Consider the following 13,328-nt stretch of genomic DNA (forward strand, 5'->3'; position numbering starts at 1 on the left):
TTATCAAGCCACTTGTCAGTATTTTGAAGTGATCAATTTGAGAAAGACTGTTTATACGGAAAACACAAGTCCTCTCAACCACTTCTCAGCATGTTTATCCTAAATATCTAACATGAGAATATTAACCAACTGGATGAAGATCCTAAGTTCATACTAACTCTAGCCTAGCAGATTTGACTGAAGAAATTATTTCTATCATGCTGCAGCTACAAAGAAATAAACAAAAAATTAAGTTCTTATATATTTCATGTTGCATCTACCTACATGGAAAAGCAATCCCAAATGGTTATCCAAACCACAAAAATGATGGGTTCCGATTCATTTGAAGGAGATTCTCTGATTATAGTCAGATCCATGAACGTACGAGCTCCATGTGCAATCAAGTTAAAACAAAAGCAAAAAGGTGGTTAAGAATGACTAAGGAAAGCAATGGAAAACAAAACAAAATTGTAAATATGTCATTACACATGAAGTGCCTACTTGCCACAGTGTTTTGCCCCAGTCAAACTGTTACAACTGCTGTTGCCCTAACCCCTGTTGGTAAAAACATCACTTCAAACAGAAGAACTGTCCTGGTTTGAGGTAAAACAGAACCAATTTTGGTCAGTAACTTCGCTTCTTAGCTGGGCCTCTCTAACAACTGAAATTAACAGCATATTGTGCAGACAATGTTCACTCTCTCAGGGTGATAAGACCTATGTTTATAGCTGATGCCCAGCCATGGTATGCAGAGAGGACCTTGCTTATACTTATTGCTATAACAACCAAGGGCAACCAACTTTGTTATTTGCCCCGTTGGAGGGTCGGAAGCGGAAAAGCATAGTGGGGTCCCACCTGCAAGGAGGAGCGAACAGGACAGGTGACCCAAAACTGACCAACGAGGGTATTCCATCCCATCTGCCTCATGCTCAGTATAAAGGCTGAGGGATCAAAAGGTCAGTTCTCTCTCTCTTCCTGCAATGGCCGACGTCTGAGGAGGACTCTGTTCGTCTGCCTGCGATCCCGATCCTGAATGCAGATCCGGAATCCAGTTCCCGTCCGTCACTGAGTCCAGCCTGGGACTGCCCCAGTGCCAGCTGGTGTCGTGATTGTCATCTCGGGAGCTTGATACGGTTTTGTATATATTTCATTATTTCTTTTTTATTTTATTACTAATATTTCATTAAAGTAGTTTAGTTCCTTCTAAACTCGTAAGTCTCTTTTTCCTCCTCTACCTCTCTCTCTGAAGAGGGGTAGAGGAGAGCATCTGTCGGTCCCATCTGGGGTCCTTCAGGTCCCCAGTAGCCGATTTGGCCTAAACCACAACAGAACTGTAAGTTTCAGTGAAAGACTACAGGAACAGAATACTTCTGCATTACACAGAATGACTGTCTACTACCATTCTGAAGGCTGAAACAGAGATACGCAATTGGGGAATCAGAGGAAAAATTATGACAGAGGTCCACAGGCAGTGTCTTCAGCGAGAACAAAGTGGGAGAAGCAAGGTGTCTGTTCCTGTTACATCTTGAAGGTATAGGACTTCAAGCAGACAGAGCAGGGATGGCTTCAAAACACAGAGAAAAAAAAAAAAAACATTGCTTCACAAAATAAGTTTGACTACTGAATTCCTTAGTGCAGGAGGAATGTTAGAAGTTGACACAGGCTCCAAAATGCAACTGAATGAATTGAAGTAAGAAGTCCACAGAAAACCTATTCCTCATGAAGACCCTGATCAAAAATTGCTTGAGGCCAAAAGAATATTCTGGAATGTATTTTTTTTTTTTTATACTGTTCTTTATATGGCTAAAACCAGCTTTTGTTTCTACCTCATATAAGGTGTCTTGCTTTTCAAACAAAAATTAAGATAGTTAATGTCTATTAAATAACCTGCTGTATTTATCTACCAGCACAAAAATCATCGTACATTATATTTAGACACCAGAAAAGTCAAACAACAAAACACGCAAAGGAAAACATCCTGCTCCATCACTTTTTTTTTTTCAATTAGGTGATTAGACAGTCTTCTGTTTGCATCACAATGCAGAGCAAGACCAAAATACAGCTACATTAACTATTTTCTTAAGTACTTTCACAACAATTACAACTTTGCAAGTACCTGTACTCAGGTGAAGGTTGTAATTAAGCTCAGTTGTAGTCAGGTTCCCAGCAGCACTAGTTTTCTTAACCATATGTTAACAATTACAACTGTTTCTGTCACATGGCAGTCTTCGACTGGCATCAGCAATACTCTTAAATATTCAGAAAGAAGCAGCTTTATTATATGCTAATACTAGAAAAACTGTAACTGTCAGTGTAAACATATTAATACAGTCCTTCTCCCATTCTTGAAACAAAGGCATCCCAATGTTTACTGAAAAAATAATCCCCCACAAGCAAGCATATTCTTCCTAGTCAAGAATACAACAAAATTTTAGGCTTATTAAAATAAATCTGTAAACTTAAGTATCTAGTCAAAATCACCAGAGTTGTGTTGGGGAAACCAATGTGCTTTAAAATCTACAGATACAAAGAGATTGTTACTAGATTCACTTATTATATTTTACACTACTACTTCACTGCAAGATGTTCTGGATGTGCACAAATGTAACAGTTTATTAAGTTATTTACTGAAAGATGGTATATTAAGAGGTAAAGCCTTAGGGCTAAACAAAAGATTTTATTGCTCATTTGCAAAGGAGAAAAGAGTTTTAGATAAATGAGAGGGAATGAAATAAAAGCATTTGTGAAAAGCGAAAGTGTCAAACTGAAAACAAAAACTGAATCTACTATCACAGTGCTTGTTCCACAAAAGCTGTACAGGAATTAGTTAATACAGTGAGCTGCACTGCACATACCAAGTCAACATATTTCCAGTCAAGTAACAAAAAACTGCCACTGGAATCAATGCATTTCTTGATGCAGAACCGACATGTGATGACTGCCAACAAATCGATACTGTTTGAATATGATGGATATGGTAGAAACAATCAACAGATGATCGGGATTTGTGAAACTTCAAGAATTACTAACTATAGCTAACACAGAAAATTCACTCAGATAAAGTAAACTAGAAGCTCTGCAATTACTAGTAAATTCAACTGCTTCACAACCCAAGTTCAATCTTCAGATTTTACTGTTTGAATGGCATACATACATATGCACACACCATCATTAAAGCCAACAAATTTAAAGCAAAGGCACTGGAAAACCTACATAGTGTTCCTCTATGGAGTAATTCTTCAGATTCTCAGAGCGCAAAGGTAAGGGGTTTGTCCGCTATCTTCCTCCTAAAATTAAGGACAGTTCCTCAACCTACATGTTTAATCCATTTTAGTGGAAATACTTAGGCAAGAGACACTATTTTGAAGCATAATTCTCATCAGAGGAAAAAGATCAATCTCCAAATTACTCATCACTTTCTGTTCCACTGTCTTCTGAAGAGTCAACCAATTCTTCAGTTACTGCATCAGTGCAATACAGTTTTTTAGTACCTAGAAGTAATTAAGAAAGTGTAGCATTTATAAAGCAAGAAAAAACAAGAGCTTCAGAAAAGACATGTAGTAGTAGTAAAAAAACCAAGCTGAAAATAAAAAAGTATACTTTAGACTACAAACAAGACCAAAACACTAAAAATCACTTCAAACTGCTTTTTGTCTGTGCTGTTCTGACAAATACCCTACTGCTGACAGTTTACTATTAGAGGTCCTCTCATCTGTTTTCAGAGAATTTGAGCAAGCCAGCAAGTGTCACATATCTGAAATAAATGAGTATTTCAGACAAAGCCTAGGCAAAAACTGAGGATGCTACTCATTTTATGCACTCCTTACCAACTGGAAAAGGGCCTTTATCTTCAACATCTTCCCAGTGTTCAAAATCAAAAGACACATGAGGATTCTGTTGACAAAAACATTGTTTGAAATATCTGCACTGATGCACAATGAATAAGTTCAGAACATTGAATAATTCTCGTTTCCACTTCACCTTGCTCTTCAGTAATTTGCACCATGCTCCTTTCTTCTCTTTCGTGAGAACAATAACAGCTTCTTTATCTTTAATCAGACATGTAGACTTTTCTGCTTGTATATATTGATGCAGCTCCATGTTAGCCAAATAAAGTTTGTCTCCTGAACAAGCACTACATTATAAAAAAGTTTTTAAAAAACAGATGCAGCTGACAGTCAAATGTTTTGTTTATTATACTTATATTTCTTGAACTTACCTGAAAACCACTTTCTCTTTAGAGAACTCACACTTAGAGTCAGCTATGCTTGCTATTTTTACCTTCACTGTAACAGTCTCTTCATTTTGAAACCACTTTATTTCTGGATAAAAGCTAAAAAAAAGAAAGCTTAATTGTATTTTTTCTAAAATAGAAAACAACTGAGTTTTAGACAAGCTGTCTCACATACAGCCAGAATTTTTCCATTAGGTTATAAACAACCAGCCGAGTTTCAGCATCTGTAGGCGTACTCAACCATAAAATAAGGAGGTGATCTGTGACAGCCAACACGGCTTCACTAAAGGCAAATCGTGTTTGAGAAATCCGGTGGCCTTCTACAAAGGGGTTATTGCATGGTGGATAAGGGAAGAGCAACTGATATTATCTACCAAGACTCGTGCAAAGCATGTGACACTGTACCACACAACATCCTTGTCTCCAAATTGGAGACACATGGATCTGAGGGACAGACCACTCAGTGGATGAGGAACTGGCTGGATGGCCACACTCAAAGAGCTGCAGTCAACAGCCTGATGTCCAAGTGGAGACCAGAGATGAGTGCTGTTCCTCAAGAGCTGGTATTGGGACTGGTGCTGTTTAACATCTTTATTGGAGACATGGACAGTGGGATTGAGTGCACCCTCAGCAAGTTTGCAAACAACACCAAGCTGTGTGGAGTGGTCAACACGCTGGAGGGAACAGATGCCATCCAGAGGGACCTGGACAGGGCTGAGAGGTGGGCCTGTGCAAACCTCATGAAGTTCAACAAGGTCAAGTGCAAGGTCCTGCATGTGGGTTCGAGCAATCCCAAGCACAAATACAGGCTGGGCAGAGAATGGATGGAGAACAGCCCTGAGGACAAGGATCTGGGGGTGTTGGTGGGTGAGAAGCTCAACACGAGCTGGCAATGTGCACTTGCAGCCCAGAAAGCCAACTGCATCCTGGGCTGCAAACCCAGCAGTGTGGCCAGCAGGGCAAGGGAGGGGATTCTGCCCCTCTGCTCTGCTCTCCTGAGACCCCCCTGCAGTGCTGCCTCCAGCTTTGGGTCCCTCAACAAAAGGATATGAATGTGTTGGAGTGGGGCCAGAGGAGGGCCACAAAGATGAACAGAGGGCTGGAGCCCCTCTGCTATGAGGACAGCCTGAGATAGTGGGGCTTGTTCAGCCTGGAGAAGAGAAGGCTCTGGGGAGACCTTATCACAGACTTTCAGTACCTACAGGGGGCCTGCAGGAAAGCTGGGGAGGGACTCTTGGTCAGGAAGGGGACCGATGGGACAAACCAATGGTTTTAAACCAAAAGAGGGTAGATTTTGATCAGCTATTAGGAAGAAATTCTTGACGGTGAGGGTGGTGAGACACTGGCCCAGGTTGCCCAGAGAAGCTGTGGCTGCCCCATCCCTGGAGGTGTTCAAGGCCAGGTTGGATGAGGCTTTGGGCAACCTGGTCTAGTGGGAGGTCCTTGCCCATGGCAGGGGGGCAGAACTAGGTGACATTTAAGGTCCCTTTCAACCCAAACCATTCTATGATAATAATTTGACACTGAATAACAGTGTCAAGAAAACACATAGGAGGACATCAGCCAAGCTTGCTACAAAACCACTCCAATCTCAGTCTTTGGTAGAGCACGCCTACTAGTTCAAGAGGGGAGACACCACATTAACTCTGATAACCAAAGGAATCAAACTTACTGTCTCATTTAAGGATGCTATCATAGTCCGACTTTGAAATAACAAAGGAAAAGGCAACAGTAACAAGACCAACCTCTGGAAGACAAAGTAAACTTTTCAACGGACCACAGACACAAATACACATTTCACATCAAGGTTTTCAGCTGCTTATTCTGCAGCTGTTCTGCCTCAAACTTCGCCCCAAATGCCGAAAGGTTTTAACCTATGAAATAAATCCTATTAGCAGACTGCAATATCCGTTCACTTAGGCTACTTCCCTTATCACACCCTCAGCCATATCCAAACCCTGCTTAATTTAACTGCTACACTATACCTCAACATGTATTACATAATGGAGATGATCTTAAACTGTGCTTGCCAAGCTGCAGAAGAAGATACGTGTGGATTCAATCACCCTACCAAGAACTTTTCCAAAACGCTAATACACAAAATACTTCTGGTACTTGCACAAGAAAGTATTAGTCATCCAGAACTAGCATTAATAGGTAGAAGAGTAAGCCACCAAAGGGAAGCACTGCCTAGTCCCAAAGTGCATAAGAAATTTAAAAAACTTCTTAGGATCCGCTATCTGCTGACTTTCCCCATAAACTACACCTAAGATAACCATACCTCAGCATATTCGTAATCAAAAGCAAAACCCAGCATTCATTTCTATGGCATGCTTCTCAAAATATTTATCAGCAGAAATTGTCCTATCCACAAAGGAATACGGCTAATGGATCAACTTTCAACCAAACAAAACAAAAAAAGAGAGAGAAAAAAGAAAGAAGAGAAAATGGGTCAGTGTTGTATTGCAGACATTCTCAAAATAAAATCAGACTCTTTTTTTCTTTTTAAGAACAGAATCATACTAAGGGTAGAGACACAAAACTGATTCATCTCATGAAATACCAATAGGCAGGGACAGAAGAGTAGGAGTTACAATGCAGACATCAAATAGGACAGTCTGGCTAAAATATAATCCAGTCAAGTGCAAGTCAGAGTTTATACCCATGGACTGAGCTCAAAAAGTGTTTGTTTTCATTCACCACTTAGGAACACGGTGTCTAATCAAAGATTAGATAAATTCAACAGATAAAGTTAGCTTTCATGAGTAAGCAAAAGAGCAATTTAAATTACTTAAGGGATTCACAAGATGCGTGTATACATTTATGTATCTAACAGCAACAGTAATCTCTCAAGCTCAATACTGATATAACAGAATACTTCTGCCTGTATGATACTTATTTACTCACAAAACAGATAGTCTTAGTATGAATGATTGTCATAGAATCATAGAATTCACAGTTCACACACAATTCACACAGTTCACGCTAAAAAGCAAGAATGGGAACAAATCAATCTGAATTTTTGTACCATTTACGCTGAGGCAGGGTAGAGTCTTCTGCTTCCCTAGTTTGAGCTACACCACCTGAAAATAAGAAATCCAGAAAGATATTTTATACTTCTCTCTACTATAGAAACCAGGTATTTCCAGAATACCTTAGTACAATCGTAAAGATAACTCAGTAGCAATCAAATTACTACTTCAAGAATGTATTTGGCATTCATATTGGGTACTTCCTATTTGGAAAATTTCATAAAGTTAATAATTCAACTGAAAATTTTAACTAAGAAGAGTATTATAGTTGGTAAAATAAAATTAAAAAAAACCCACCAAAAATACAGTTTTCCAGGTCAGGTAAAGGTTTTTCCAGTTTGAAGACATTATTTATTTGAAAACTGAAACACGTCATTTTAGAAACTGCTTAAGAACTTCAGGGATGAAACAACTAATATTGACATTACCATCACAGCTTGAAACACAGCATTACAGTTACTCTACTACACCAGGGAAAAAAACCTTCCACGATAAGCACTCCTGGATATTATTTGACTTTTGTCTGCTGCAACTTTTTAATCACTCAGGTTTCACCACTCCAAACCTCACATGCCAACTGCTGCCAGATCACCTTCTGTCCCCCTTCAGAGACTGACAAAGCCATGTGCTTTTAAGCCTCTACTGACTGAATACCATATCCTTGAGCATTAGATTAGAAAGAAAACAAAAAAAGGTGGCCTTTTCTATCACCGTGAATTTCCCAGAGAACAATGCTGTTATTCACCTCGTATTTCAACAGACTTCAGCTTCCTTAAACCTTATGGCCTTTGCCAGCAAAATGCTCGTCCTCCCTACAGAAGCAATCTCCTGCTCACACATTCCATTCATACCCAAACAACTCTACAATTCTGGGTCTCTCACTGACAGGCTATTTCCCAAATAGTAATACAACCGTATTAATATGGCTTACTCTCACAGCATCTCCAGGCTAATAACTATAAGGTATTTCTGGCTTATTGTAAACATTAGCTACACGATCCTATTCTCTGTACTCAGAGAAGTCTACATTTGGTAAAAGGACTTTCAGATTGACATTTAAGCACTTAACTTTAATTTTTTAAGTTTTAAAGTGTTTGGAAATTATGAAAAAGCTTACCACATGGATTATTCCACAAAGTAATTTTAGAAGAATGACAGTTTTCAGTAGAATTTTCTTGTATTGACATATTCTGCAGATTGGACACATTCTCTGGACCAGCTGTGTCCTCCTTCATGACTCTGAACACAGAAAGAGACATTTTTAAAAGAAAAAATTTAAATATGTTTAATACTTAAAGAATTCCTAATCATAGTTGGAAATCCTTTTGAAGTTAAGTTTTTCACCCTAATATATGCAAAAAATGCAATAAAATGCACTTCTAGCAAATGGTAAATCTCACCACAGAGTTGCTGAACTTCAGTAATTCAGTAAGACACATTTATACAGAAATCCAAATTAGAAGAACATATAAAATTCTGATGGTACCAGCACTTCCTTTGAATCACAAAAATATATCTGCCTTACTATGTATGATAGACCTAGACAGGAAAATGATTTCCTTTCACATAGAATTCCAGTAGGTTTGGGGACTTTTTGATCGTATTTCATTCTGACTTGGAAAAAGTAAAAAAATTCAGAATACTGAAAGTTCTTCACTTACAAGCAAGAGATCTCTGGCTTTCCAGCTGTACAGCTAGGGGCTTTACTACCTGGACTTAAGATTCAGGAAATGCTGCAGAGTCCGTCTACTTGAGAGCTCAGAGATAGGCACCACGACCCTCTGCTCTGCAACAGCCTTGGAAGTCTCCATTAAAACATTACAGAGAAGAACACAGCACTACATAATTCTTGAAACAGAGTCATCTGTCCAAATTAAAAGTAGTTTATTCCATTGCCTCCAAACACCTAGTGGTATAAGAGGACTGAAACCACTCTAGGAAGCCATCACCCAATGTTTCAGTGTGCATAAATAAATACTAACTTTTAAAGTAAGCCATATTGAAGATTTAGTATTAAATACCTGTGCAGTCACCTTTATTCAGAACTGACACAGCTTACCCTTATTACTTTGGAGGTAAATTAGTAAGATTTAAGTAATTTCAATCTTAAATGTGAGATACCTTTAACCACTTCCACGTTTAAAAAAATGCTTATCAGCTTTTCTGAATAATTCCAACCAAACAATTCTTCGAGGCTAGGTAAAATACAGCACAGCAAATTCAACTTACAGGATTTTTCAGAAACTATTTCTGAGTTATGTACTTGAAGTAACCAAACACTTTTTAAAAAAAGTCAAGTCTCCTATGATTTACTACATAGCTTTGAAAAGCCAAAGTCTGACAGAATCTAATCTTACCATAAAGTAATCAAAGTTCTACAGTAATTTTTAATTATTCACAGACCACACAGAAACACTAGAAACAGCCACCAAGCAAGGAGGTGCCTCACAAGCTGAAGGACTTGAAAGGTAAGGGGCTGAAAACCAGGCAAACAGAGTATGAAGTTCAGCAAAAACTTTGTACATGAAGTCTCCAATGAAGCACCCAAAATCAACAAAACCAACATGTAACTGCATATTCTGCAACAAGAAGATATTCCGCAAAAAAGAAATCTTCTTTTCAACCTAGGCCTAGTACCTCTCCAACTGTGGAAACATTTGCAATGAAGGACAGCCTGCGTTTCTCAAACACCATTTATCAGGAGTGACTGAAGTATCTGCCAAGTCTTCATGGGACAATATCCAAAGATCGTGTAAAGAGACCGAAGGATTTAGCGCTTTGACTGTGCATCTATTGAACAGCCAACACGGTAGCAAATTAGAGAGCTGCCTATGCATTAGAGGTGGGCTGTGATCTCCTCTATTGTCATCAAACAGACTTGGAGAGAAGGCCCAGAGACCGAGAGACTTTATTCATAACTGATGGATTATGCCAAAACAAGGATACCACTTATATCCATAGACCGCGTCACCTTGGAGATGAAGATGTAAACCATTTTCTTTCCAGGAATAGAATGTTTGTTAATGCAATTAAGACTGAACTTGACGTTGCTGACAAGTGCTGTTTACAACATGCAATATTCTGACTATGCCAAACTGCCTGAAAGGCTGTGCAGGCTATGTATGCTATGGTCTGCTGGTTTAGAAGACTGTTAATGTATGTGGGAGTAGGAGAACACCATTTTCATTCTGGTCACAGACATAAGATCCTTGCACTGCATGTAACAAACCATGAGCATTTAATTAACTGAAGATTCTCACTGACTTTTGAACGAAAGAGGGAGATTGTTGAACAATCACAAAAAGACTGTCTCTCCGTAGCAAGGACATATAATTGAAGTGAATGGCTGAGGCAAAAGAACAGAAAACCTACCCGCTACACTGAGTGCTGCTTGATGTAGTAATGGGAGGTGGTTTGAGCTGCTGATGTCAGGCAGTTCTGCAATGCAGGCAATTCGCCAAGTAGTTCAGAGAAAAACAACTGTTTTCAAAATGGCACGTGAAGTATCCTTTATCTTTGTATTGTTTTATAAATTTTTTTACTGGGCAGAAGCATTCTTTGATGCAATTATCATGACCAGAGAAAAACAGGATGATGTTAAGTACCATACTTAAGTAATGAGCCATACTCCCAGCCATGAAGGACAACAGGTAAGAGACTACCACATCACACAAAAATCCTAGACAAAAAACAGAGCAATACAGAACACTTGTTGAAGTACCACAGCTTAAGGGGAAGCTAAGTGATCTGCCACCTACTAACAAGTGTAAATTTCTTTTATAAAAATCTAAGTCCACAATGAAACATCTGAACCCTGCATAACCAACATTTAGTTATGCATATTCTGAAACAGGTAGAAGATACTCCTGCAAAACATACAAATGAAGTTAATCAGTCAAATTCACCTTACGCAAGCTCTTTGAGTCCCCTGTATTGAACTAGTACCTTACTAAAAAAGGCTGCAGTCAGTTTAAATGTTTCAACAGTAGTATCAGGCTTAGTGAATCTAGAAGAAGTAATCCAAACAGTTGCATTACAGATATTTGAGATGGAACTGGAACCAGGGACATGGTTTAGAAGTGGGCCTGGCAGAGTTCCATAATGGTTGGACTTGATGATCTTAAAGGCCTTTTCCAGCCATAATGATTCTATGATTCTATGTTGCACACAGCACCACAATAAAGTTGTCTGGTCTCTGGCATCACATGCTCTGGTGACCATTAGGAGGTTACCAACCTTCCTGTTCAGTAACAGCATGAAAGAAGAAACAAATTCAAAAAGGTTGCGCTTGACGTAGCGGAAACCTCAGAGCCCAAGAGTCCTCTGTAAGGAATAAAACCTGAAGAAAAGCATTCCAAGCATCAACAGTGCAAACACTGTTCTCAAATACTGATTTTTAAGGTTGAACAAAATATGGGAAAACCCAAATCCTTTGGTTAAGATTAAACTCCAGTACATTTCTACATAGGAATGCAGGAACCTGAATCTAAGACAGAAGGGGTTAGGCTTCCTCATCTTGTTGACTGGCTAAGTCACACAAACTACAGCCTTAATTAAACTTGCCTGACCCTGAGACAGCACATACAGTGCCCATGATGGTATTCCAGGGACCTTTTTTTTGTTTATGAAACAATATTTACTCTCTGAAAGAAAATATTTGAGATTTCTCTCTTCCTTGTAAATATTAAAAAAAAAAAAACTTGGTTGGTCAGAGAAAAGCATTTAAATTATATTTTCAATGATGGGTCTCCAAACTGAAGATTAAGTGGCTAAAGAAACTCCTGAACAAGGTGCCACATAGAGCCCAGAACAAAAAAAGCTACAGATGTCTTTCTTGCTCATAAGCATTTTAAATCAAGGGTCCTAGGATCTGGGACAGACCACAGTGAGATGTGCCCTTCCACCATGTACAGTATTTACTCAGTTCTAAAAGTTCACAAGACAAGGAAAAAAACCACAAACTGTACAGTGCTGTTACTGCAAAAACCATCAAGTAGCCATACTCATTTGAAGGATTACAGTGATACATTTAAAGTAAACTGTTTAAATTTTCCAGCTAGAACTCTGCAGCTGTACAAACACCAACAATATACTCTACTGTACTGACTGGTAAGCATTCAAAAGAAGCCACTGATCATAATAAAAGATAACAGAATTTCAATTAAGGCTACATATTTTTTTGTAAACTTGGCTACCTGCATCAAATATGAGTTTAACATTTTCTAGAGTTGATGTTTTTCTTTCCATGATGGTTACGAGGCTAAACAGCTAAAGGAAAGCAGACGTATCACAAACCTATCTCTGCGTTTAAATAAAAACCACATTCATTAATAGTGAACATGAAAATACCAAGTTAAAAATACACAATAGATTTTTTTTCTTAGCAAAGCATATGCTGAAAAATATTTGTAAACACTTACAAAGGCTCTAAGTTCTTTGCATGATCTAATACTTTCAAGTGTCCACACAACTTCTGAAGTTCTGTTATATGTTCTGGATTGTCAGCTCCCAGACCCGTAGACAAAATCTCAGATCGAACATTATATTCATTGATCGACATCTTCAAATCTGTAAGTCTAGTAACCCGGACCTTGAATTACAAAACACACTAAATGGAAACCATAGCTCATAAACGCTCCCTCTCCAACTGTATGCTGTTCTTTAAGTAAAACTTAAAACCCAAAAACCCTAAACAAAAACAAAAGCATAGAAGTCAGAGAAAAGTTGAGACATGCCATATGGGAATGGAAGCTACTAAAGAGAATTACTTCAAGATCTTTTTCTCTTTCCACTTTATTTTTCAGCTGACTGGTCAGATGGAAAACACAGCATGATGCATTCCAAAGCATGGGAATAACTCACTGTACTCCTTGGCAGGACCAAGCAGCCACAAGAGGCACATCATGATGCTGAGCGAGAGGGAGGCCCTTCTGATTAACTTGTCCAGACCATAAAAAAAAAACCAACCGAACAAAACCCCTCAACTTGTGAGCTACTTTTGATCATAATTCTTCACAGAACTCTTTACTCATAAAATGAAGTTATTTCTTAACAGAAATCATAAAAGCGAAAGACAGAGGGAA

The 13,328-nt window shown here is 38.6% G+C and overlaps 1 protein-coding gene across 1 annotated transcript in view; it reads right to left on the reverse strand.

Moving 5' to 3' along the window:
* Positions 1-3,384: 3,384 nt before the first annotated feature.
* The window catches only part of LOC104283231 (putative ATP-dependent RNA helicase TDRD12), a 36,264-nt gene continuing 26,320 nt past the window's right edge, over positions 3,385-13,328 (reverse strand). The window contains exons 22-28 of the mRNA XM_009881387.1: positions 12,666-12,835; positions 8,363-8,484; positions 7,242-7,296; positions 4,199-4,312; positions 3,961-4,114; positions 3,807-3,873; positions 3,385-3,470 (exon numbers count right to left, since the gene is read on the reverse strand). Of these exons, the coding sequence (XP_009879689.1) occupies positions 3,385-3,470; positions 3,807-3,873; positions 3,961-4,114; positions 4,199-4,312; positions 7,242-7,296; positions 8,363-8,484; positions 12,666-12,835 (768 nt within the window). The remainder of the gene's footprint in view (positions 3,471-3,806; positions 3,874-3,960; positions 4,115-4,198; positions 4,313-7,241; positions 7,297-8,362; positions 8,485-12,665; positions 12,836-13,328) is intronic.

This window comes from Charadrius vociferus, unplaced genomic scaffold (genome assembly GCF_000708025.1).
Source record: "Charadrius vociferus isolate BGI_N301 unplaced genomic scaffold, ASM70802v2 scaffold553, whole genome shotgun sequence".
In the NCBI taxonomy this organism is placed as follows: Eukaryota; Metazoa; Chordata; class Aves; order Charadriiformes; family Charadriidae; genus Charadrius; species Charadrius vociferus.